This window comes from Cyprinus carpio, chromosome B5 (assembly GCF_018340385.1).
Source record: "Cyprinus carpio isolate SPL01 chromosome B5, ASM1834038v1, whole genome shotgun sequence".
NCBI classification, from domain to species: Eukaryota; Metazoa; Chordata; class Actinopteri; order Cypriniformes; family Cyprinidae; genus Cyprinus; species Cyprinus carpio.
Window position 1 is genome coordinate 13,359,259 of NC_056601.1, and position 22,951 is coordinate 13,382,209.

Sequence of the window (22,951 nt, forward strand, 5' to 3'; positions counted from 1 at the left end):
AGGTGGGAAACGTTAGCTTCAGATGGTCGCTTTTTACTATTGCAGTAGCGTGAAGAGGGGCGGCAGGTGCTGTCACGGAGGTAGTGGGAGGTAATAAAGAGAGGGAAGTAGTGTCAGATGGTGTGTTTTTCTCAAGCAGATCCACTAATTTACATCAGTCTGGAACTTTTTAAAGACTGGCCATGTGGACGTAACATTGATGGTGTTCTTTTGTTAGCTGATCATGGCTTTTTTCAAAGTTCTGTTGTATGGTTTTGAGGTCTTGTTGAACTTCCAGCTCCAGCTGATCCACCATGAAGCGCACCTCAGCGACAAAGGTAGATTCCACTCTTTGAAGTTGATCAGTCTCAGCCTCATCCTGCTTTTTGTTTGTAGCCAAAAGTGTGAGAACTTGCTGCTGGTTGTCCTTCAGGTTGGTAGCAAGGTGGGAAACTTGGTGACAGTGCTGGGAAGAAGTTGCTTTCACCTCCTGGGTAAGTTCACACACTGCTTCCTCTTGTTTTTTAATGAAATCCATCAAAGTTTCCCAGTTACCCTGAACTTGTGACGTAAGTTGATGTATTTCTCTCCCAGGAGTTGGAAGTATACAGGGCAAATCCTGCTGTGTCGCAGAAGAGGGAGAGTTCAGGTGATGGGGCCTGGCCCCTGTTCCCAAGTAAGGGTTTGCACTGGAGTGCTGCTGCTAGCAAGTGCTTAAGCAAACTGCACCCAGCCTCCTGGATATATGGTGCTGGATGGCATATGAGTGTATGGCATATTGGAAACATGAGGTGGAGAAGGTCCAAGGGTAAATTGGGGACGTGATGCAATTGGCCAAGTTGGAGTTACTTTGTCTGGGGGGGAGGGTTCAATTTCCACAGACGTCGAAGGTGAAGGAAGGGTAGTGGCCATGTTTGTAGTGTGTTGCAAGTTCAATGTGTAAGGTGTGTAATTGTTATGTAAATGTAGTGTATAACAGTAGCTATGGGAAAACAAATAAAAACAACAAAGATACAATGTTGTACTAGTGTTCAATTTCACCAATTCACAATTTCTGTCCCCACAAGTATTCAAATACCAAGGCACACCTCAATTATCTTAATTGTTACCTGGCAGGTTCCCACACAGTACAAATGACAGGTTACCATATACACTTCAACACTTCCCCAACAAAACAAAAAAAACTGACATCACAGTTTGATCACAATTATTTTGTTTTACAAGCTTCAAAGTTCACCAGTTAACAATTTCAACCACACAAAAGTTACAAATGTACCTATTGGGAAAGAAATAACTTTTTTTTAACGGGTTGAAGACCCTGTTCAGGCGCCACTTATGTAGGGTGACGGATGCTAAGAAATTTTTTTATCAGATTAAGGAGATAATATTAACTATAAAAAAACAAATTAAACAAATTAACAATCTGATCGGATTAGTTCGGGCGCCAGACAAGCTCAGTCTTGTCAAATATAATAGCTCTTTAAGCCACCGGTTATGAAATAAATTTGAATGAAATGTCCACACAAAATAAGTTCAGGTTCATAGTTTCAAAGCTGTATTTAAAAAAATAAAAAATAAAAAACAGAGAAACACTTTCCAGTTCAAATGCAACCTCAGTTTCACAGAGATATTTTCAACAATCAATATGGAATCAAACAGAAAACGTAGTACTTTGGTTCACATTCATATTTTAACAATCCACCACAGTTCAAAAATTGGAAAAAACAAAAGAAACAAAACAAGCTTTGTGGTTAAGTTCCAATATAGTCTTTCCACTGATTTTGTAGTCCAACAATGACAAGAAAATAAAACTCGAAAGACAAATGGAAGGGGCCACTAAGGTAGCAGTTTCACTTATGCATGTAAACCTCAACAGATTCAACCCTCCTTGAGATCCCGCTCACACTTGTCAGCATAAGAGACCTGCTTCGCTCTGCAGCTGGTGTCCGGAGGTGCAGCACGCACACTCAAACGATCGCCCGGCAACTCGTAGCAGTCCACCCTGCCAAAACACAGCGAGGTCTCCACAATGCAGCGACAGTGTCTGACTTGATTCAGGTGACCTGCATCTCTCTGCTAATTACTGCTGCGCCCTCCTGCAGCTCCACCTTAAATACACATTTCATCAATTCCGGATAATTGATTTCCCTCCTCCACTTGGCCATAACAAATTAAAAATCCTTCTACATTTTTTTTTTCATATTGCCACAGCTGTTTTGACACAATCTGTATTGTATAAAGCGCTATATAAACAAAGGTGACTTGACTTAAAAATATTTATTCCTAAAGATAGTAAATGGTTAAAGCAAAATAGCGGAGTAAGAAGTAAATTATATTAACAATACCTTATTTCTTTCAGTCTAGTAAAAAAACGAAAATCTTTAAGTTTAATTCAAAAAGCCACCTTAATACAAATTAGATCGTAAAGTTCATACAAACACACACCTGAGCACAATAACTGTCTTCTGGACACTGGCCAAGTAGGTAGAGCTAGCAGGAAATGACAGCAGAAGACGCTTGTCCAACAGCCTCTTTAACCTGCCTAAACAAAGCAGAGTGAATTGTTTCAAAGCTTACAGCATATGCTCCTGATGTTTGTCTAAAAACAAATTATCCATTCTTTCTTTTTGTGTTAAACTGTGGGTATTTTTACTCTGCGTGTTTCATCTTTAAATGGTAAGGTTTATTTTTGGTTATTTATATGGTTTTAATCAGTCATTTTGAGTTAACTCTTAACTTTAATGCTGCAAGCAAGCAGAATGTAACAGTGTGTTGTGGTTTCCGTTAACAATCATTTTGAGAATTTACTAATTAAATATAAAATTCTATAAAAAGTCGTTATATTCCCAGCCTGAGCAGCATATAAAGTTTGCTTATAAAATTGTAAAACAGCAGGAAGCTCAGCATACATCACCACAGTGCAACATTTGACCAACCTGTGAAGTGCAGACGGAAACTTGTGAATATCGTGTGTTTACTGTTGTGGTTTCCCAGGTCTGAGCAAAGAGATGCTCTCTTGATTCTTTGAAATGGCTCTTTTCAGACCACAGGGCACAGCAGAGATGTCACACCAGTGCAGCTGTGTCTAATTTTAGAAAACAGACTAAAAGGTTAAGTTAAGGTTTAGGATAACAGAAGAAGACCTTCTCCAAATTATATGACTTTAAACTGCTCTATCCTTCTCTATAATGTGTAGCAGTGGCATATGGGCCTGTACCACTGTGAACTGTTGAAGACATTAACTACAGCATTAACCATTCAGGACACTGGAATTCACACGTGAGTAAAAAAAAATAAAAAATGCCCACATTTTCAAAGACATATACTGTAGTTTTGTATATTTTACACTTAATCTTTTTAAATACTTAAACACTATTTAATTACAAAATTACACCAGATCTCCCATTAAAATTAGACATACTGTCTGTTTTTCTTTTTACACGTTATAATGGTTCTGGCTGAAAGGCAGAAGAATTTGTACAAGGTGAATCAGAAAGCTCATAGGACACAGTGATGTATTTCTGGCCCTTCGTAGCAGGAGGAGCAACTATTATTATTTTTCTTATTGTGCTCACGGTGTGTTGCATTGTTCATAAACGAAATAGTAAGTATATCAAATCAATTATGAATAAATTATAAATATGCAAAATTTGCATACTCAGTAAAGTAACTTAATCTCTTTTATTTATTTTTTTCAGAAACATCTGATCAACCATATTATGCAAACAGCCAGCAGGGTAAGCACTTTATTTATATTCACAGCAATCGCACAGCTTTGATGCATATGACCATTTTCAAGAACACACGGTCTCACGAATAAAGTCTGTTTCAAGTTTGAAAAGATCCTGTTTCAAACATTTTCTTTCTTTCATTGTAATGACAGTTCGAGATGCCAACAAAGATCAAATCATCTATGGTAGGTTTAATGAGTGTTTCTTGTTTTACAGGTTATAATACTAATATATGATGTACAGACCAAATTAATGTATAAGAATCCTATTAGTAAAACATTAAGACATTGTAGTTATTCCCTTTCTGCTACAGAGAATGATCATGAGTTCAGAAAAAATGTCTCCAAAGGAAAAAGTGAGTAGGCTATATAATTAAAAAATAAACATATTTAAGTAATAAATTATTATTATTCTATAACTATTTATTAATTTTTTTCAGGACCGTTTTCTTCAGTTTACATCAATAGGCCTGAAAATAAGTTTGCAATTTATATGAACAGTGCAGCACAAGCAGACGAGACGTATTCAGACTGCACTGACAATGATTATGAAAATGTGGAGTAGTCTGCTAAGAAGACATGATTGAAGTTCTTTATTCCTCATTCTCTGTTTTTCATTCATTGTCTTTTTTTGCACAGTACTAACCTAAGTGGATTAATTAAATTAATACATTTAACCATTTCAGCCTTATTCGGGTAACACACATGAACTGAAAATAATCTGTTATAATGGAATGATCTGTGACCATTTAGAATGACAAAACCTTTAGGATGACAAGGTCTTTGTAGTCCTCCAGTATATCTGACTAACATTTTTGTCAAAAATTATGTCTTCTTCTCGACAGTGAATAAAATTTTTATACTTTTGAAATAGTCGTCTTTGCAAAGTCTGTTTAGTAGTGATGAGTGTCCACAGTTCTGAATAGTTATCACAATTTGGTAACTGTCACGTTTAATAATTAACGAATAATGTACCTCAATTTACTGTAGCTATTCTTGTTCTTACCCTGAAATGTTACGTTAAAACATCTGTGTGATCTTAAAACGTGCTTGTTTGGGCTCGGTATTTACCGTCGCAGGCAGCATGATGTTTGTTTACATGGTTTTCACTTTGTACAATGTAACCATAGAAAATTAAAGGACCGTATATCACGTGTTTGACATCGGTAGTGACGTGGACGTACATTTCCGGAGGTGTTCCACCCGCGCGAATGCTGGAAATAAAACAAAATTGGGACAGAATTTGAACCTTAAGCTATGTGGTGTGAGCGATTTATCACATATAAACGCAATTGAGGTAAGAGACCGTACTGAATGTTTTCCCAAAGTTTCAGCAAGATCTGGGCTGTGCTGCCGCTTTTCACTTTTACTAAAACCCACCAAAACATTGGTGACCATAGTGCACTTCTCATGGTTTGCTGTCAACTATATTTCGCTGTAAAGATGTGCATGATATGTAGATGTGGGCACCGTACCTGTTTATGTTTAATTAGTTAATATAAACTGTTAATTGTGGCTCAGTGAAGTTGACATTTAAAAGTGCTTTAGAAAATAGAACCAGGCAGTCTGAAAAGTGAGTTCTTTGTTTTGTCTTACAGGTGTATAATAGATGGATAGGTTTGTAACTCGGCACAGAAAAAGATCTGCTGTTGAGGCAGATGAATCAGAGGAACCGTTCAAGAGATACAAAGAGGAATGTGAGGTGGAAGAGGAGTTTTCTCAGCCCATCCCCTGGCAGAAGATTGAGGCAGAGGGACTGGACTGTGACTACAGTTTGCTGTTTGACAAAGAGGAGGCTGATCACCTTTTTAACCAGCTAGAAGAGGAGGTGGAGTATTTTACAGGTATTGAAGGCACCTTTGTATCATGTACACTGCTGTTTTGGAAAAGAAATGTCTTATGGTCACCAAAGTTGCTTTTATTTGATAAAAATACAATAAAACAGTAATATTGTGAATCATTTCAATTAAAAAAAAATATTGTAGTCTATTTTAATTTTAAAATGTTACTTATTCCTGTGTTTTGACAGGGCGACATTTCAGTGTCATGTGATCTTTCATAAATCATTCTAATTTGATTATTTGGTGATCTGGAAACATTTATTATCATCAAAGATGAAAACAGCTGCTAATAGTTTTGTGCAAATGATGCATTTTTTTTTAGGATTCTCTGATAAAGCATTTATTTGAAATAGAAATACTTTGTAACACTATAAGTCTGTGTTCACTTAATCAATTAATGTGTCCTTGCTGAGAAAAAGTATAAATGTATTTAGTTTTTTTTTTTTTTTAACTTACTGACAACGAACTTTAGAATATGAATACTGGTTTTACAGGTACAGGAAACATACATAATGTATTATCTCCTTAAACAATCCATCTTCATTATTATACTTGTATAATATGCTGTGAGCCATATTAATACAGCGCTGTATCCTGTTGTTGTTTGGATGGTGATTTAAATGTTTTGTGTTTCCATTCCATTTTCCCGGTTACAAAGGTGACAAAGCTAAACTACAAGTGTATGGAAAGTCATACAGTGTTCCAAGGAAGCAAGCAACATATGGCGATGAAGGACTGATGTACTCTTTCTCTGGAGTCCATCTCCTGGCTAAACCATGGACTCCCACTTTGGAACGCATTCGAGATGCTGTTACCAGGGCAACTGGCCATACGTTCAACTTTGTTTTGATAAACAGGTAATTAAATTGTCAGCTATTGACATGCAAACATCACTGTCCTGTTTCTTTTGAAAGAAATTATGTTCTTTCAAAGTGAGGAAAGTGTGTTTTTGGTTTGTGTTTTCACCATCAGATATAATGATGGTCATGATCACATTGGAGAGCATCGGGATGATGAACGGGAACTCGATCCTGCCTGCCCTATTGCCTCTGTATCTCTAGGGGCTGCCCGTGACTTCATTTTCCGTCATAAGGATGCACGGACTGGTTCTAGCAAACGTCAGATTGAGCCAGTGAAGCTGGAGCTGGCTCATGGGAGTCTACTGCTCATGAATTATCCCACAAACACATACTGGTATCACAGTCTTCCAGTCAGAAAAAAGGTCAAAATGCCACGCATCAACCTCACTTTCAGACGCATAGTGAAAAACAGACACAAACTGGCATTAAAATAGAGTGATGGTTCACTTAGCATCTTAGGTACTGATGTAGGTCATGTTAGTTTTTCTTCACGACATGTGAAAGCGGTGGAAAAAGCTAGTGAGCATATCTCACATTATCACATCTGCAGTGAATCCATGTTGGGTTTTAAAATACTCAGACATCTCTTGCACACTCAGTTTCATTTCTTTTCACATCTTTATGATTTAGTCTACATGTTTTATGATTCATTTGTCATTAATCTTGTGTCCAGTAAAATATTTACTGTGATCTCAGAAAATCAAGCTTCAAGCTAGGGCTGGGCGATATATCTAACGAAATGATCATGCGCATCTAGTCAGTAAATCTGGTTCCTTGATTACCGCTAAATCGCCATCACCTGCTTTCAAATGGAGCGGCATTTAATAGACCGCCGTAGATCACTGACAAGCTACGCAATATCGCGTTCATTATCCCAGATGAATCGCCTTCGATAATCAACGCGATATTGCGTAGCTTCTCCAATTGTCAGTGATCTACGGCTGTCTATTAAATGCCGCTCCATTTGAAAGCAGGTGATGGCGATTTAGCGGTAATCAAGGAACCAGATTTACTGACTAGATGCGCATGATCATATCGTTAGATATATCGCCCAGCCCTACTTCAAGCTCATCTTTGCTTTTTTAGAGCAAATTCAGGTTTGATATTTGGCAACAAATTGCACTTTCAAGGGCATTCAAAGGAAATATTTGCTTTTATTTGTTTTTTTAGAAAACCAATAAACTACATGTGGAATAAATAGGTTAGACACAACCATACTTCTGTACAAGACATTTCTATTATAGACTGGGAAAGAAAGAAAAAACAATATGTTCCCAATGAATACACTTTGCTAAAGTTTTCAAAGATTGAACTACAGAAGGCAATAGTTTGGTGAAATACTGTGGCAAAAACATAAGGGTAGCAAAAACTTAATCGTATAAATATATACATTTTATTTTTCAAGCATACGTAACAGAGTAATTTCGAGAAAGTCATACTTAGTGTTTACATTCCAGCACTGCTGGACTGAGTATGAGGTATTCGCACAGCTGTCTACCCATTACCTGCCTTTGTTACAATCTAATCAATGTCATGTTTTTCCTTGGACGACGACGCATGCGGTCAGTACAGTTGCTGCTGAAAGAAACAGTAATTTGTGAATTTCATGTATCAAAGTGATGCTATTATTGTATCCCTTGTGTACGTTGGAAGGTTGTAGTGCTGTTGAAATGGCAACCAGCATTTCAAAGCTTGGTTTGAACACCACAGTTTAACTTTAACATTAGTGAAAATGAACAGTTGTGGGTTACTTGACTTAAAAAAAAAAAAAAAAAAATAAAAAAAAAAAAAGCGAGACCACAATGTGGGCACTTGGAGAACTGTGTAGACAGGAAAGACAAAAAAAAATTCCTTTTCGCAGTTACACAAATGTACTCAACCAAGCAGGGCCTATGCTACAAGCTATGGTCTTCACAGGAGAAGCTGGATAACTTGTGACTAGTACCATTTGCATTTTTTTATATTTAGCTACTTATGGTGAAATCCCACTAAACTACAGCAGCAGAAATCAGTTACTTTCAGCGTGATTTAAAAAACAGTGTGTTGACCTTCCTGAGTGAACAAGAAAAGGTGAATGATACTAATTTTTTGAAATAGCAAATGGCAGTTGATATCAATGCCAATTTGGAAAAACTATGGCAGTTCCAGTGCCGTTTCAATAGACAATAATGATCTTAGCAAAAGAAATAGCACGTAGTGATTGTAGGGCAGCATGAACTGTTTTAGGATCAGTACAGTATCTCACAGCTTGATTCATTACCCTTACTCATACAATGATGATCCCGACATGCCCTCCACACTAAAAATGACCACAAGAGATGGGTTTTCTGGATTAAAGTGAATAGATGGTAGTAGGGAAGAGTGTAGAACTGAAGAAAACCTCCTATGTTGTGATGTCTGACAGCTGGCAGAAGATAGTTAACTTTCTTCAGAGGAAGAATCGATTTTCCCTTTTTTGCTTGGGGGAGCACCATCTTCCAAATCCCAAAAGAAACCACTGAATTAGTTATAAAGCAGAAAACACAGCTGGTGTATATATATATATATATATATATATATATATATATATATATATATATATATATATATATATATATATATATATATAAACTTTTTTTTTTTCTTTTTTACTTTGATGCAAGTGATGCTGTAAGCATGTACCTCGGCTGATTTGGAAGAGTCTAAAAAGTGTTCTGAATCCCCTTGTGACTTGCTCTCCCTTTTGGCTGTTATAGATTCTGATGAGCAGTGGTTTTGTTCTGAAAGTAAAGAAGTGCTATTAGAGATCCCGTAAAATCCAACAGCACAGATAGAGAAAAGAGGATAATGAGCTCCTCGAGGCCTCATTGCAGTCACTAACCACTCTTATTATCTTGAACAGATGAAGGCTGTTTGGAAGGATATTGGTCACTTTTCAAGTCATTGCTGTCATTCTGAGAAGCTGCCATGGGTTCAGGTGCAGGACTAGTGTTGTTGCTGGTCTCTTGCTTCAGTGGGGAGGAGTCTGCAATGGAGCTCTGGTTACTGTTATCATCTGTATGTAGAAAAGAGAAACATGATTCACAGGGAGTTAATATATAGTTATAAAATAGAAAAACATCAACATCAATTCATGTGTAGTAAAACTGTTTCAACAGCCCCCTCTACTGGTTAAGAAGGATAATGGCCCATTGAAAGCCATTAATAATAATAATTAGTGCTGTCAAACGATTAATTGCATTGAAGTTTGTTTACATAATATATGCATGTATACTGTGTATATTTATTCTGTACATATAAAGACACACATATACAGCATATATTTTGAAAATATTTACATGTGCATGTATATATTTATATACATATAAATTATATATAAATATATTTAATATATAAATGTAAAATTTTTCTTTAATATATACATGCGTGTGTGTATTTATATATACACATTATGTAAACAAAAACTTATTTTGGATGCGATTGATCGTTTTACAGCACTAATAATAATATTTCAAAGTGCATAATTGATGTGAATTTACAGCTAATTTCTGACATACTTAAATATTTCAGGAATCCCTAATAGAGCAACTGTTTAGGAATCACAAAGATCACAATTTGGTTTAAAAACCACTACAATTTACAATAATTGCCAAGTAACATAGCCTAAAATGGACTGAGGATTATTGTGTGATTGGCGCCTGATAAGTGTCAGGCCTGCAGCATTACCATGCATATCCATCATTCCAGGAGAAGAGCTGTTCTCAGGGGTCGTGACCTCAGAGCCATATTTGTCATCTTTGCCTTTCTTCTTTTTCTTGCTTTCTGTGTGACAAAAGTGCATAATCAAATGCAGATCACTTTTTTTTGCAACTAAACCATATGGAGACTGATGAACCAATTAACTTCTCAAAGATGCAGTGTAGAAAATATTGCCTTGTATGTGTAATGCTACAACTAAAACATTTAATGATCTGGGCCACCAGCAAATTAATAAATGGCACTAGTAACATCAATGACAGTATGAATTTACCTTTACTAATTGAAAATAAAGTGAAAAAAGATAAAACATTACATCATGATATTTAACATCACAATATTGTATCAGTATATTAAAGCCAATAATCGCTATTTTAGTATTGATGTATTCATTTTTGGGAAGAAGAGCTTGAAAAAGATTTATCTGTTATATTGGCCATAACATGAAAATAATTATTGGGTAACTTGTATCAACCAGAATTGCAATAACAGTGCGTTATGGCGATTAAAGATGACTTACATCATCTGACTTGGGCTCTGTCACTGGTACCCACTTGTAGATTCGTAGTGACGTGTCTCCAACAGTCACCCATTTCTTCTCCCTGGAGATGCATGTCATTGTTAGATATCAAAGACAAAGGAGACCGAGAACAGATGAGTTTAACAGAGGATAAATTATTTAAACATTTAAATTTATAAGCATCTCTATTTATTGTGTAAAAAAAAAAAATATTTCCAGAATATACACTGTCGCTGATATCAACAAGACATCTATACTCTATAAATATACACATTTTAAAGCGATGTCAAGTCTTTAGTGGAGACTAAATGGTTGTGTAGAACAATACTAGCAACCATAATTAAATTTAAACTGATACAATGTTAAAATCATTTTAGTATTTCAAAGTTTGGAAAGATACTATTGTTGTGGTTAAAGTTCCTCTAATGACATTTTTTGTAAAATGCATTGTGATTTAAGTTGCACTCAAGTTTAAGCAAAATGTTTCGGAGTGTGAAAGTGGAGGCGAAGCTTGAGCTCCGCGCCGAGTTTAAAGCCCCGCGCGTGGATAAAACTCTTCTCACGCGCCGTCGCTCAGGAGCGCGAGTCACTCGCTCTCAGATGAGATGAACGAGTCAAACATCCGTGCAGCGGCACTTTTTGTTCGGTACGGATGCATGACTCGAGTTCCTCATGTCAGCCCGTTCGGTTACTATTCAGCCGGCATTACAGGCTCAAACAGCAAAGCCTTCATGTGACTGCAACGAAATGGCTTCTAGGTTCAACCCACATAAAAATTTAATGGAAGAAAAAATGCGATCTACATTTTTCCTAACTAATTTTTAAAAAGCCGACAAAAAGAGCAGGCGCGCGAACAAACGCAGAAACAGCACATCTGAATGAAATCGGAGTGGAATAAACGCTCTCTTTCCTTTCATTTCATTGTTTCTCGTTGTCTCTCCTCCCCCACAAGCTGTCTGTGCTGTTCGTTAACGGCTAGACGCTCTCTCTTACCATCTCCGCACTTTTTCAATTGCAGCCATAACCCGCTTGATGTCATCTTTCGCCCTGCTCCGCGTCTCCGCTCGAACCGACCTGCCCGACATTACTGCTGTTGGTAAAATATCTTTTTGCTCGCTGCCTGTTTAGACACAATGCGAATGCACACAGCACAGGAGAGAGGCGGGGTTTGTGCGCCTGCGCTGAAGCCAAATGCCCTGGAAGCATGAGAGACACGGTCAATGCGGCTACGCGTTTCGCTCCTTTGTCTAGCGAACAGAGCACAGAAAACGATATTTAACAGTTTGTTTAGTGAGACGATCAAATCGAAACGATGACTACGACATCCACACACCTTTTACACACGTATATGGAAAAAATGGAGACCGACAATCGACAGTATGTCGTCAAACAACAACGTTTATTTCCGTTTGATTTTATCTCCATCTGCGTTCCAGAAAAGTAAAAACACGCTAATACGAAAATACACCAAAGCAACAGCCTAGTAACCACAAGAATACTGTTATGCATTCAAAGACATATTTGTTTCAGAAAGCCTCCGATGTTACAGATCATGCCCATGTTCTTGAGGAAGTTCCTGGGTGGCTGCAGAAAACCCCAAAATATCTGTGGCAAATGTCTCCATGCTGATTTCAGGAGGCAGCATGCTCTCAAATACAGATTCTGTACGGGACACACACAGCAGTCAAGATTGGTACATTTTGAAATTAACTGAATCTTTTTAGCCAAACAGTCCTTGACCTTAAGAAGGTGATGTTCAGTGCAGATGCCAGTATGACATCTACAAAGACAAGCTACACTATTATGCACATTTATTTGAACACTCAAAACACAAAACCAACCTGAAATCAGGTTGTTTCACTGTTTCTAGGTACAAGTCGCTACTCCTTTCCAAGTGAGAATACTAAGTCAACAGAGCACTTTTTATGGTACATCTTTAATCTAAGATTTAAAAATGGTGTACAATACAGCATTATGTCTAATGGCATCCTGGGCATCAAGATTCAGAATGAATCACTGTCTGGTCGACTGAGATTTCAGTATGGAGATAAAGGCTGGATCATGTTTTTCCAGTTGTTCTACAGTACACTGTGAGTGTATATTAGCACTGTTTGCTTTTGGGACCTTGAAACGCTGACATGTGATGTCAGACTTAACATTCAGGCAGTAAGCCATCAAATTTAGTCTTAAGTCGCACAGGTATATTTGTAGCAATAGCCAACAATACATTGGGTCAAAATTATCGATTTTTCTTTTATGCCAAAAATCATTAGGATATTAAGTAACGATCATGTTCCATTAAGATATTTTAAAATTTCCTACCATAAATATATGAAAACGTAATATGCATTGCTAAGAACTTCATTTGAACAACTTTAAAGGTGATTTTGTCAATATTTAGATTTTTTTTTTGAACCCTCAGGTTCCAGATTTTCAAATAGTTTTATCTCAGCCAAAAATTGTCCTATCCTAACAAAACATACATCAATGTGAAACATAAAAAAATGACCGTTATGACTGATTTTGTGGTCCAAGATCACATTTGTCCATGAGTATGGTGGTTCGCAGGAGTTCTGCATACCTGTGCAACTGGCTCCCACTCCACTAATACCCACAAGAGTTGTGAAGCATTCAGCCAAGTCATCCTCAGTCATATGTTCACCTGAAATGAATTACAAGTAATTACTATTCTAGTCTTTCCCTGTTGATTATAATTTCTCTGGTATCTCATATTGCAAGATACCAAATGAAAAGTACTGGTAAAGCTCATAAAAATGTATTACCTCTAGCCTGCAGTAACTCCAGCAGTTCGTCTCTGTCAATTGTATATATGCCCCTTTCGTCTGGCTTTCCAAGCACCTGGAAGGCATTGCACAGCTCCTGTCTGGCAATGCCAGAGGCAGGTCTGTGGTTGACATACAATTTAATGAACTCCTCCAAATCGATGTCCGTCACGTAATTTCTGGTCTCAGCATAGCGGCTGAACTTCACCTCATTTTGCATGTCTTCCAGTTCAACAAAACAAAACAACCATGTGTTGACAAAAGATTGAGTGGTAGTCGACCCATCAATGACAGATCTGTATGGTATAGTCAAATGTGATTGCAACAACCCTTGTACCTCTTGCTCTGTTGGATAGAAGCCAAGCGCTCTCATTAAGAAGGGCACATCAGCAAGAGGTATGCGTGTGGACACAAGCCGTGTTTCCATGGTGTCAAGGTCCTGATTTTGTAGTTGACAGTAGTAAAAATATTCCTCCATTTCCTAAAGGACAAATCATAAGATTTGCTGTCTATTGGTAGGCCTGGTAACATGTTAAGAGAGCATTATGAAGCTAATTATTAGGATGAAATGAGGTAAATGCTGAAAAACCGCAAAAAAAAAAAAAAAAAAAAAAAAAAAAAAACATAAAGGAAAATGAGAAAAAAGAAAGCATTAGAACAGAGATCTCAAACCCTGAAGAGTGGTCCATCTCTCCCTCCCTCCAGAAGATTGTAGAAGGGCAACATGTCTTTCCCTCCTAGAGCAGCTGATGCCTCCAATGATCTGCATATATGCAAATGTAACAATAGAATTGTGAGGTGGCAAACATTTTAAATTCATTATTATACTACTATTAAACTGTACTATAATTATACACATATATTTCATGACCTTATATTAATTAAGCGACAACTGCATTATATATTATGACTTAGTTGATTAGTTAGCTGCAAAAAACACTGGACTTCTGCATGGGAGGCATGTTCTCCAAACTTACGACAAATTGAGCTCCCATGAAAAGACGGTGCAGTCTTGTCCTCCAGCAGTAAAAGCATATCTACCATCATATGAGCAAGCCAGAGTTGACACGCCTGTTGAATGACAGATCATTGCAAAAGACTTGTGAGGGTTTCCATCCAGAGGCAGAATTTGAATGCCAACCTACATCAAAGAGAGAAAACAGGAATGAAAAGGAGATATAAAACATTAAATCTAAATAGTAAAGGCAATAAAACTGGCATGATGACTCATGCTGATACAAAGTATCAGTACAGAAGAGTAATTATTACCAAATGCATGGTTTATTTATAAGGCCTTAAAAACACTTAATACCTTATCTTGTGTTATATATGCCATGTAACGAGAATTAGGGTCGCCATCCTTAGATGCAGGTAGGATGGCCATCTTTTTCACTGGAGAACCATAAGAGGGCCCGAAGACTGTTTTTCTGTGCAAAGCACAATATCAAGAACAGATATGCAAAATCCGAAAAAAAAAAAAAAAATTTTTTAAATGAGTTAATTCATTTTGAATCAATGTTTTTTTTTTTCAAGAGATTAAAAAAGGAAACCCTTGTAGTAGACTGTGAAAATATTTCATTAAATTCAGTAGACTGAAAAAATATTTCATTAAAGTCAGTGCTGTTTATAATAGCACAAGATAACAACTGAAAAATAAACAACATTCCCTTAATTTCTCACTCAGTAGGCCAGTTGGTGGCGAGTGAGTCACTGAATCATTCGCTCTAATCGGTTTGTTCAAACATACTGTTCATTCAGGAACAAAATTGAATCTTTCACTGACTAAACGATTCATTGAAAACTCACATTCATTTAGGAACAAAACACTGCTGTGGCTTTATTTGAATATATTTGCATAGAAACAGCAAAAAGAGACGGTAACTAACAATATTATATCTAAAATTTTATTTACTCAATGTTAAAGGGGTCATATGACGCGATTTCAGTTTTTTCTTTCTCTTTGGAGTGTTACAAGCTCTTGGTGAATAAAGAAGATTTCTAAAGTTGCAAAGACTAAAGTCTCAAATCCAAAGAGATATTCTTTATAAAAGTTAAGACTCGTCCATGCCCCCCTGAAACGGCTCATTCTAACACGCCCCCACATATCTACGTCAGTATGTGGGAAGATTTGCATAACACCGCCCAGATGTCCACACAAAGAAAGAAGGCGTACCTTTTATTATCGTTGTAGTATTGTTTTTGCTGACGCCGCCATGTCGTACAGACGCTGTGTGTTTCATTGTGAAAGGAAACTACTTTGTTTGGCCTTCCAAAAGAGGACGATATAGGCTTCGTCATGCCTGGAGCTGATCCGTGCTGGTCACTGAGGAAATGCATCAACTTTGCACTGTGGATTGCCGAATCGGCTTTCACCGTGGACGAAGCGGAGTCCAGCCCGGGGTCGTCACATGTGATTGCCACAAGACCAAGGTACGCTCCTTCATAGAATCCGCCTGCTGCGAGGCTCACTCAAGGCCTCTGCTCACTCAAGGCCGCGGTGTGTGACGCTATTTCGTTGAGAAAGCAAAACTACTTTTGTTTTTGCCTTCCAAAAGAAGACATGACTAGAAATCATGTTTATATCACGTTTATAATGCCTTTTATGTTTATGTCTTGTCGCTCCGGCCGGACAAGGCATCACAATATGTTAAGAGGCGTAACATTTCCGTCACACATTTGAGGCATTCGGCCAATCACAATGCGCTGGATAGCTGACCAATCACAGCACACCTCGCTTTTCAGAGCGATGATCTTTGTTTTAATAGAAGGTTTTTTGATTTCGGGGCATAGAGGAGAAACAATAATATACAGTATGTGGAAAATAATGTGTTTTTTAACCTTAATCCACATAAACACATTTCTTTACACCAAATACACAAAATAATGTTCTTTTTAGCAGCATCATATGACCCCTTTAACTTTTTGTTTATTGAACTGTTGTATGAAAGAAATATTCATGCTACTTTTAGTGTTGTGATTATTTTTGGCACTCGGTCTGTGGCTTTGCTGATATATTTGGAAATATAACATTAGAGCATCATATAGCATATATAGATATAAATATAGCATTCCTGCTTCAATTTTTATAATCCCAACTAGAGCATAAACTAATTTACAGATTTTTTATCCTAACCCAATTCAATAAATAATAATACTTAATCTATTAAGGTTTAGAATGTTAAAGAGGGCCATTCTATTTCTTATTACCTTGTTTATATTGTTATATTTTTAGCTATGCATAAAAATTTGATAAATATTATTCAATGTTTTACTTCAAAAATCCAAGCGATAGAACCAGATTGTTTTTTCCTATTGGGTCCTCTTTAATTATTTTGGGCTTCAGGAAACCTGTACTGTACATCCATAGACCTTTACATTAGTATTATGTTACTTAACATGAAGTCATTTCCCTTCACTTATGATGACAAATGTACTTAGGATGAATCTTCTGTTCCTTTGTCCGTAGTTATAACAGAATTACTAACTTATTTCCCTTTCGGATCAGAAGAATGCCATATTAAAAAAAATATCCTTGAAACTCCTTTCTATTATCCAATTTGAGGTAGGTATAATATTTTTTTCCATTTTAATTTCTCTACAAATCATATTGAGACAGAATGGTTTGACTTTTGGTTCATTTGAAATTCTACAAACAAATCAACCAGATTGCCGTTTGTTGTTTCAGTGATATTTCTATTTGTTCTGCCTAAAGGGAAACTGCAAACCTGCACATTTTGGAGGTAGCATTGAAGAGCTTCATCTTATACAGGTTGGAAGCTGTAAGGAGGAAGTGTTCAGGTGTCAGAGGAGGATACCACACCATGCAGGTGGGCACAGCACTCTGCTCGATACGTTCAGAACTCAAAATCAACAATCCGTCTTCACCAGTATTCTGCAGATCATACTCCACCTGTTCAGAACAGACAGGATAGATGTAATATGTTTAACACAGTTCAACAAGTTAAACGCATACCAAGGGTGCAAGATCATACAGGAACACAGGGACTCACCAGCCAGCGATCCATGCCAAGAGAGAGGAGGCGAGGCTGACTGCTGTCTAAATCCACTCCAAACAGCAGGTCCTGAATGGGTTTATAATGCGAGTGGTGCCTGCCCTGGTATTTCCAAACCTCCTGGGTCCCCTCTTTACATTGACGGAGCAACGTCACAGCTTTTCCAGTGTCCTGAAATAAGAAAAATTCATGTAGGAAATATAGCTCTACTTAACAAAAATGCCCTCATAAAATCTGGAACATTGATGTTACAGTCGAAGTTTAATAGTAAAAAGTAAACAGTAATATTTTTTATCCTTGAGGTCCACTTAAACTCTTAGCAAAGTTTTTGTGCCAAAAACAGACAAAATAGTCTGTGCTGAAATGGGGAGTAAAAAAATTAACTAAAAGAAAAATGCAACTCCTACTAACTGCGGCGGCCAGGTAGCGTGAGTCCTGGGAAAAAGTTAGATGGGTAATGCTGTCCTGACTGTAGTGGAAACACTCTTTATCATCACTCTGAAGTGTACAGGCATCAACAATCTGCAAAGCCCCACTGGCAAATCCCACTGCCAGGTAAAAACCTAGAACATGACAAATTCATACACATGCAAACTCAGATAGTACATGTATAATATATTACCACATCATCCATACAAACATTTGCTATTGTAAAAAATGTTTTTAGTATGTGGTATAAATTGAATAAAAGCAGTCTTAAACTCTTAAATTAGACAATGTGCCATTATACAACATGAAATGTAAAATGTTTTTACATATATGAACTGTATTATAATATGAGTGAGGTCTTGTTTTCTAGTTCACCTTGTGGATCGTAGGTAATACACTGGATCTGTTTGTGGGGCAGGAAGACCCTGCTGCAGACTGCTTCTTTATGCTCATAATCCCAAACTTTAATGGTGCCACTGTGGCTGCCCATAGCTACTAGTGGCTGTTTAGGATGGCAGGCAACTGCTTCTAGAGGTTCTACATGTTCCTTTAGAAGGGTCTGTGGAACATTTCTCTGTGCATTTACATGTACTGCAGTTGCATGAGTTGTGGAGAGAACAAAATTTCTGTAAATGGAGGGAGAGAAATATTTGATTGCATTACAGAGTTTACAAGTGACCATACTTTAAAGAGACAGTTTACCCCCCAAAAAATGTAAAATCCTGACATCATGTACTGATCCTCAAGTTGTTCCAAACCTTTACAAATTATCTATATATGACGATATATTGAGAAGCCTCAATATTTTGTCCATATAAATGGAAGTCAGTGGTTACCAACATTTTTCAAAATATCTCTTTTTATGTTCAGCAGAAAAAAAAAGAAAGTCATACAGGTTTGGAAAGACATTAAGGCGAATAAATGATAAGCTGAACAGAATTTAAATTTTTCCCTCTTTAAGCATAAATTTACGATCTAAATGTACTTTGTTACATGGATTGGTGTCTTGTTACCACCCTTGTTAGCAGTTTTTGCTTTTAACTGAGGACTTGAAATCTTTGTAATAAATGCCAATTCAGTGAAGGCAAGATTCTTTCTAAAAAGTAAAAAAAATTCACATAAATTGTAAAATTTTTAAAGCATTATTTTGTATGGCACATTTATGATTATAAATTATGATTATATAAGTCCCCCACCTTATGACAAATGGCTTGGCATCCAGTGTGCAGTCTTTTGAATATCCCAGGTCGCTAATGGAGGGCTTTTCTTTGGAAAAGGAGATGGATTTGATAGGATCCAAGCTAAACTCATTGTACACGTTGATGAGCTTGAGATTTCCATCATAGAATTTGATGTGGCCATTCACATCACCTGTTACTATAAAATGACAGTATACACATATTTTCATAAAATAGTGTCAGACAGACAAAAAAAAAAAAAAAACATCAAATGCATAGCAAAGTGTAACATACAGCAAGTGAAAATGTAAAAGGCTTTAGGATTACTGGAATTTATTTGAAAAATCCTAATGCACTCTTTTGCCATATACTGTATCTATGTGTCATATATACCTGTCAATCAAAGTCAGTACAGTGATTGCTTCCTCCTGGAGAGGCACAAGTTTTACGGCTTTCCTCACTACTGGTTGACGAGAGACAGATTGAGTCTGCTTGTCCCAGAGAACTATATTCCCAGCTGAGGTGGCTGTAAAAGCCAGCACACCATCATAGTAGAAGATGGACTGGCTCAGGGAACCTAGGACCATATTGAAGGTCTGAATGGTGACAGATTTGCAAGAGGTCAATGCCAATGCCAGAGAAGAATAACATCACAACAGCACAAAAATTTAATCTGATGAAAGATTCTTCTGCCAACCTTGTCAGTAATTTCAGGAGCTGAGTATTCCAGATGTCCCCTTTCCTGAGCAGCAGAATGTATTATTATATACAAAGAAAAACTAAAACAGTAAATCAGTTATATAAATAACAAATTAATTCCTACCCAGTTGTAGAAGAGAACTTGAGTGCTGCTGTTGCTGACCAGCTGTGTGTTGTCAAAGGGATTGAAAAGTAGTTGATTCTGGGAAAACATGGAAAAGGTTCATTTGATATTTGATGTGTCAACCAGTATTCATAAAGAAACAATAAATGTGTTATTAAGACATTGTTGCTTTTCAACCCTCTATGTGTTACCTCTGTGTAATAACCACATCAGTGCACACTTCTGCACCTACCTGGCAACCATATTTTGGGCTGAGGTCAACTTGACATTCTGGGCTTTCACTTTCATCTGTCCAGTTCCAAATACACACTCGCTGATGCACAGAAAAAAAGTATATAGATCAGTGTATTTGTAGCCAGTGATAATATTCTGTGGTTTCATTTGATATTTTTACTGCAATCATCTTTATTAAACACATAATAGATGCTGGGAATACATCGCTCCTCACAGGTGCATCTAAGATGACATAAGATATCTACAGTGAGTCTATGTAAAAATATGATAGACAACATAAAACGTTAGGTTTCAGACCTGTACTGCTCCAGCTCCAACAGTCACTAGGTATTTTGAATCCTTTGATAGGGCCATGGCAGAAACTCCACCCTCTGGATGACAGTCAAACAATGTCCGCACAGGAATCCTGCAACATGTTATGGATCGGAAAGAAAAGAAAATTCACCCTGTCTATTTTGTAAATTCATGTTATAAATCTTATTGTGAATGATCCATAATTTTGACCTCATAATTCTTAATCAAAATGTCATAACTTGATTTTACAGTGTAACAACAGACTTCTCTCTGGTGATGTATGCCGGACTTATCCAATCGTTTAGTCTGCCTTAACCTCACCCCTTTCTTACAATCGACTGCAAGCTCACATTCAGCTGATTTGCCTCCACCCAATCAACAGCCCAACATTTATTTATTTTCGATAATCCATTGGATGTACGTCACAAAACAATGACTTTAACAGGACCATCAAACACATTTACACAAATAGTATTAATGGAATGTACAATATTTGGGTCAGTGTTACCCTGTATAAGCATCCCATATGATAACTAGACTCTCCTGGCCCATGTCAGCTGTCACAAGCCAGCGTCTGTTTTCACTAGCACACAAACATGTGATTGGACTGCAGTGGCCCTGTAGACACCAAACAGCACATAAGCAACATTTTTACAATAAGATTTTACGCTTTAGATCATATTTAACTTCATCATCATTTACTTTCTTAGTCTGTAGCAGTATGAGCCTCTTACTTGTAAAAGATGCTGAGCATTGGATGTGTGATCATACATGACAGCAACATGGGCACAAATGTACAAGATGACAAGTCTGTCTTCATCCTGCAGACTGAGAACAGGTAGAGTTGGGTTCATCCCATAAGCCCAATCAAGGACCTGCAAGTACAAAAAACAAAGATTTAGATACAGGTGTGGAAAAAAAACAAACAAACTGAGGAAAAGTGGGTATAGCATTAACAATTTTTTTGCTTTTTGACAATAAAATAATTGTAAATTTACAAGATCATTATTGTTTCTTGCTCAATATTGTTAGCTCCTAAAGCATTTTGTCATTGCATAAAATAGCCATGCATAATATATGAATTGTTGTCATTGTTTAATAAAATATTTTTAGTTTTAGAAGACACTGTGACATAACATTGTAGTTGCATTGTAGTTATTTGGACGAACTAATTAACGTTAAAGATAATTAGAAGTATTTTATCGAATCATTACCAGTGGGTGAGTTTTGGTTCTGGTCTCCTTGGGGATGACAGACAGTGATGTGGCTGTGTACACTTGTGAACCTGCCATATCCTCTTGCACACTGTATAGTTCACTTCTTCCTTCTTCATCATCATCGAGTACTTCTTTCTCTGTCTGGTCATCCTCTGTGTTTATCTGCTCACCTGCGTCTTCAGTTTCCGCATCTATCCTGTCAGATGCAGTAGATGTCGCGTTTGTCGTTGACATTGTTCTGTGTGACTTGCTAGAGGAAAAGCTGGAGAATTTGTCCGGGCCACAACCAGATTGACGATGTAACAGATGCAAACACCAGAACTTCTCCGCGTGGCGGTTAGCCAGGCTAATTTAGTCTCTGTGCAGTCGAAAAAATGTACTATGCCAAAGGTTCGTTTTAAAAAAAACTTTGAGTTGAATAATACGCGAACAAAGTGCAGTAGTGCTTGTAATCTTGCCAATGCGTATGTCTAGTTTTTCTTTACCTATTCACTCTAATTACCCACGCTTACCGTTGCTAAGATACGGTCACGTGAGAGAGCAACGCACAGCTTTGCTCAAGAAAATCCTTCATAAAAAGTAGTGACGTACTGAATTTTTATTAAATGAAAATACAGGTTTTTTGTTGAATAAAAAGTAAGAAAAAAAAAAAACAACAACAACAAACAAAAAAACGGCCCTTTTGTAAATTTTGCATTTTAATGCATCCTTTATGAATAAAGTAGCCTATTCATTTGAACGGTGTTTTGTGTTTTTTAATTTTTAGACTTTAATTTTTAGACAGTAAGAAAGTAAATGAGTAAGTGAGTAAATAAACAAACGAACAAACAAATAAATGGTAACAACACAGCTCATACTACAGCTCAACTATTCACTTAAAAGATCCTACCTGCACACTAACTAAAATTCACCTTTATGTATGCCAGTGTGGTTTTATTTCATTTTCATGCTTACCAAACAGGTATTCAAATTATTACAGTGTATGGCAGTTTTGAGCCACATACTAAAAACAACAACATATGAAACCATTGCTAGAGTTTCACTGCTAGTAAACAAGTACTTGTATAATTGCACTTTTTTAATTTGAAACATTTTTTGAGATGTATTATTTTATATTAATATTTTAAAAAGCTGATAAAGTAGCCCTGGTTTCCATACCTTGTAATATCCAGTTTATTATGAGTGTGCTTCTTCCCTATCAAATGTATTACAATTTGTTTATTTTTTTATTTGTGTGGTTCTTCACAAAATGTTCAAAAGTGAACTCAACTCAGTTTGCCCAACTGCTACCAACCAGTGAGGAATGTATAACCAC

At 36.9% G+C, this 22,951-nt stretch overlaps 3 protein-coding genes across 3 annotated transcripts; 1 reads left to right on the forward strand and 2 right to left on the reverse strand.

Moving 5' to 3' along the window:
* The first annotated feature begins 4,780 nt into the window (after positions 1–4,780).
* alkbh2 (alkB homolog 2, alpha-ketoglutarate dependent dioxygenase) lies at positions 4,781–7,008 on the forward strand. Its single transcript, XM_042724478.1, has 4 exons — positions 4,781–5,006; positions 5,308–5,553; positions 6,209–6,407; positions 6,523–7,008. Exons 2-4 carry the CDS (start codon positions 5,319–5,321, stop codon positions 6,842–6,844), a joined length of 756 nt encoding a protein of 251 aa, XP_042580412.1. The 5' UTR covers positions 4,781–5,006; positions 5,308–5,318; the 3' UTR covers positions 6,845–7,008.
* A 536-nt stretch (positions 7,009–7,544) lies between these two features.
* bcl7a (BAF chromatin remodeling complex subunit BCL7A) lies at positions 7,545–11,941 on the reverse strand. The gene is made up of 6 exons (XM_042724494.1): positions 11,659–11,941; positions 10,666–10,747; positions 10,116–10,209; positions 9,271–9,444; positions 9,072–9,169; positions 7,545–8,894 (listed from the first exon to the last, which is right to left on the reverse strand). Exons 1-6 carry the CDS (start codon positions 11,748–11,750, stop codon positions 8,829–8,831), a joined length of 606 nt encoding a protein of 201 aa, XP_042580428.1. The 5' UTR covers positions 11,751–11,941; the 3' UTR covers positions 7,545–8,828.
* A 106-nt stretch (positions 11,942–12,047) lies between these two features.
* Positions 12,048–22,289, reverse strand: cfap251 (cilia and flagella associated protein 251). The gene is made up of 20 exons (XM_019063618.2): positions 21,634–22,289; positions 21,154–21,294; positions 20,928–21,037; positions 20,423–20,531; positions 20,124–20,204; positions 19,892–19,969; positions 19,766–19,810; positions 19,462–19,664; positions 19,087–19,275; positions 18,266–18,516; positions 17,873–18,024; positions 17,459–17,632; positions 17,174–17,358; positions 14,761–14,875; positions 14,426–14,589; positions 14,121–14,211; positions 13,786–13,929; positions 13,449–13,677; positions 13,247–13,327; positions 12,048–12,327 (listed from the first exon to the last, which is right to left on the reverse strand). Exons 1-20 carry the CDS (start codon positions 21,868–21,870, stop codon positions 12,209–12,211), a joined length of 2,898 nt encoding a protein of 965 aa, XP_018919163.2. The 5' UTR covers positions 21,871–22,289; the 3' UTR covers positions 12,048–12,208.
* Positions 22,290–22,951: the final 662 nt, after the last annotated feature.

Excerpts from the sequence above, each read along its gene's own strand:
- alkbh2 (XM_042724478.1), top strand. The coding sequence starts at position 5,319 with ATGGATAGGTTTGTAACTCGGCACAGAAAAAGATCTGCTGTTGAGGCA. Across the intron at positions 5,554-6,208 it reads GGAGGTGGAGTATTTTACAG|GTGACAAAGCTAAACTACAA; the intron begins GTATTGAAGGCA and ends CCGGTTACAAAG. Across the intron at positions 6,408-6,522 it reads AACTTTGTTTTGATAAACAG|ATATAATGATGGTCATGATC; the intron begins GTAATTAAATTG and ends TTTCACCATCAG.
- bcl7a (XM_042724494.1), bottom strand. The coding sequence starts at position 11,750 with ATGTCGGGCAGGTCGGTTCGAGCGGAGACGCGGAGCAGGGCGAAAGAT. Across the intron at positions 10,210-10,665 it reads CAGAGCCCAAGTCAGATGAT|AGCAAGAAAAAGAAGAAAGG; the intron begins GTAAGTCATCTT and ends TGTCACACAGAA. Across the intron at positions 9,445-10,115 it reads TGGAATGATGGATATGCATG|ATGATAACAGTAACCAGAGC; the intron begins GTAATGCTGCAG and ends TTCTACATACAG.
- cfap251 (XM_019063618.2), bottom strand. The coding sequence starts at position 21,870 with ATGTCAACGACAAACGCGACATCTACTGCATCTGACAGGATAGATGCG. Across the intron at positions 19,811-19,891 it reads AAGTTCTCTTCTACAACTGG|GAAAGGGGACATCTGGAATA; the intron begins GTAGGAATTAAT and ends TCTGCTGCTCAG. Across the intron at positions 14,876-17,173 it reads GCTACCTCCAAAATGTGCAG|AAAAACAGTCTTCGGGCCCT; the intron begins GTTTGCAGTTTC and ends TGCTTTGCACAG.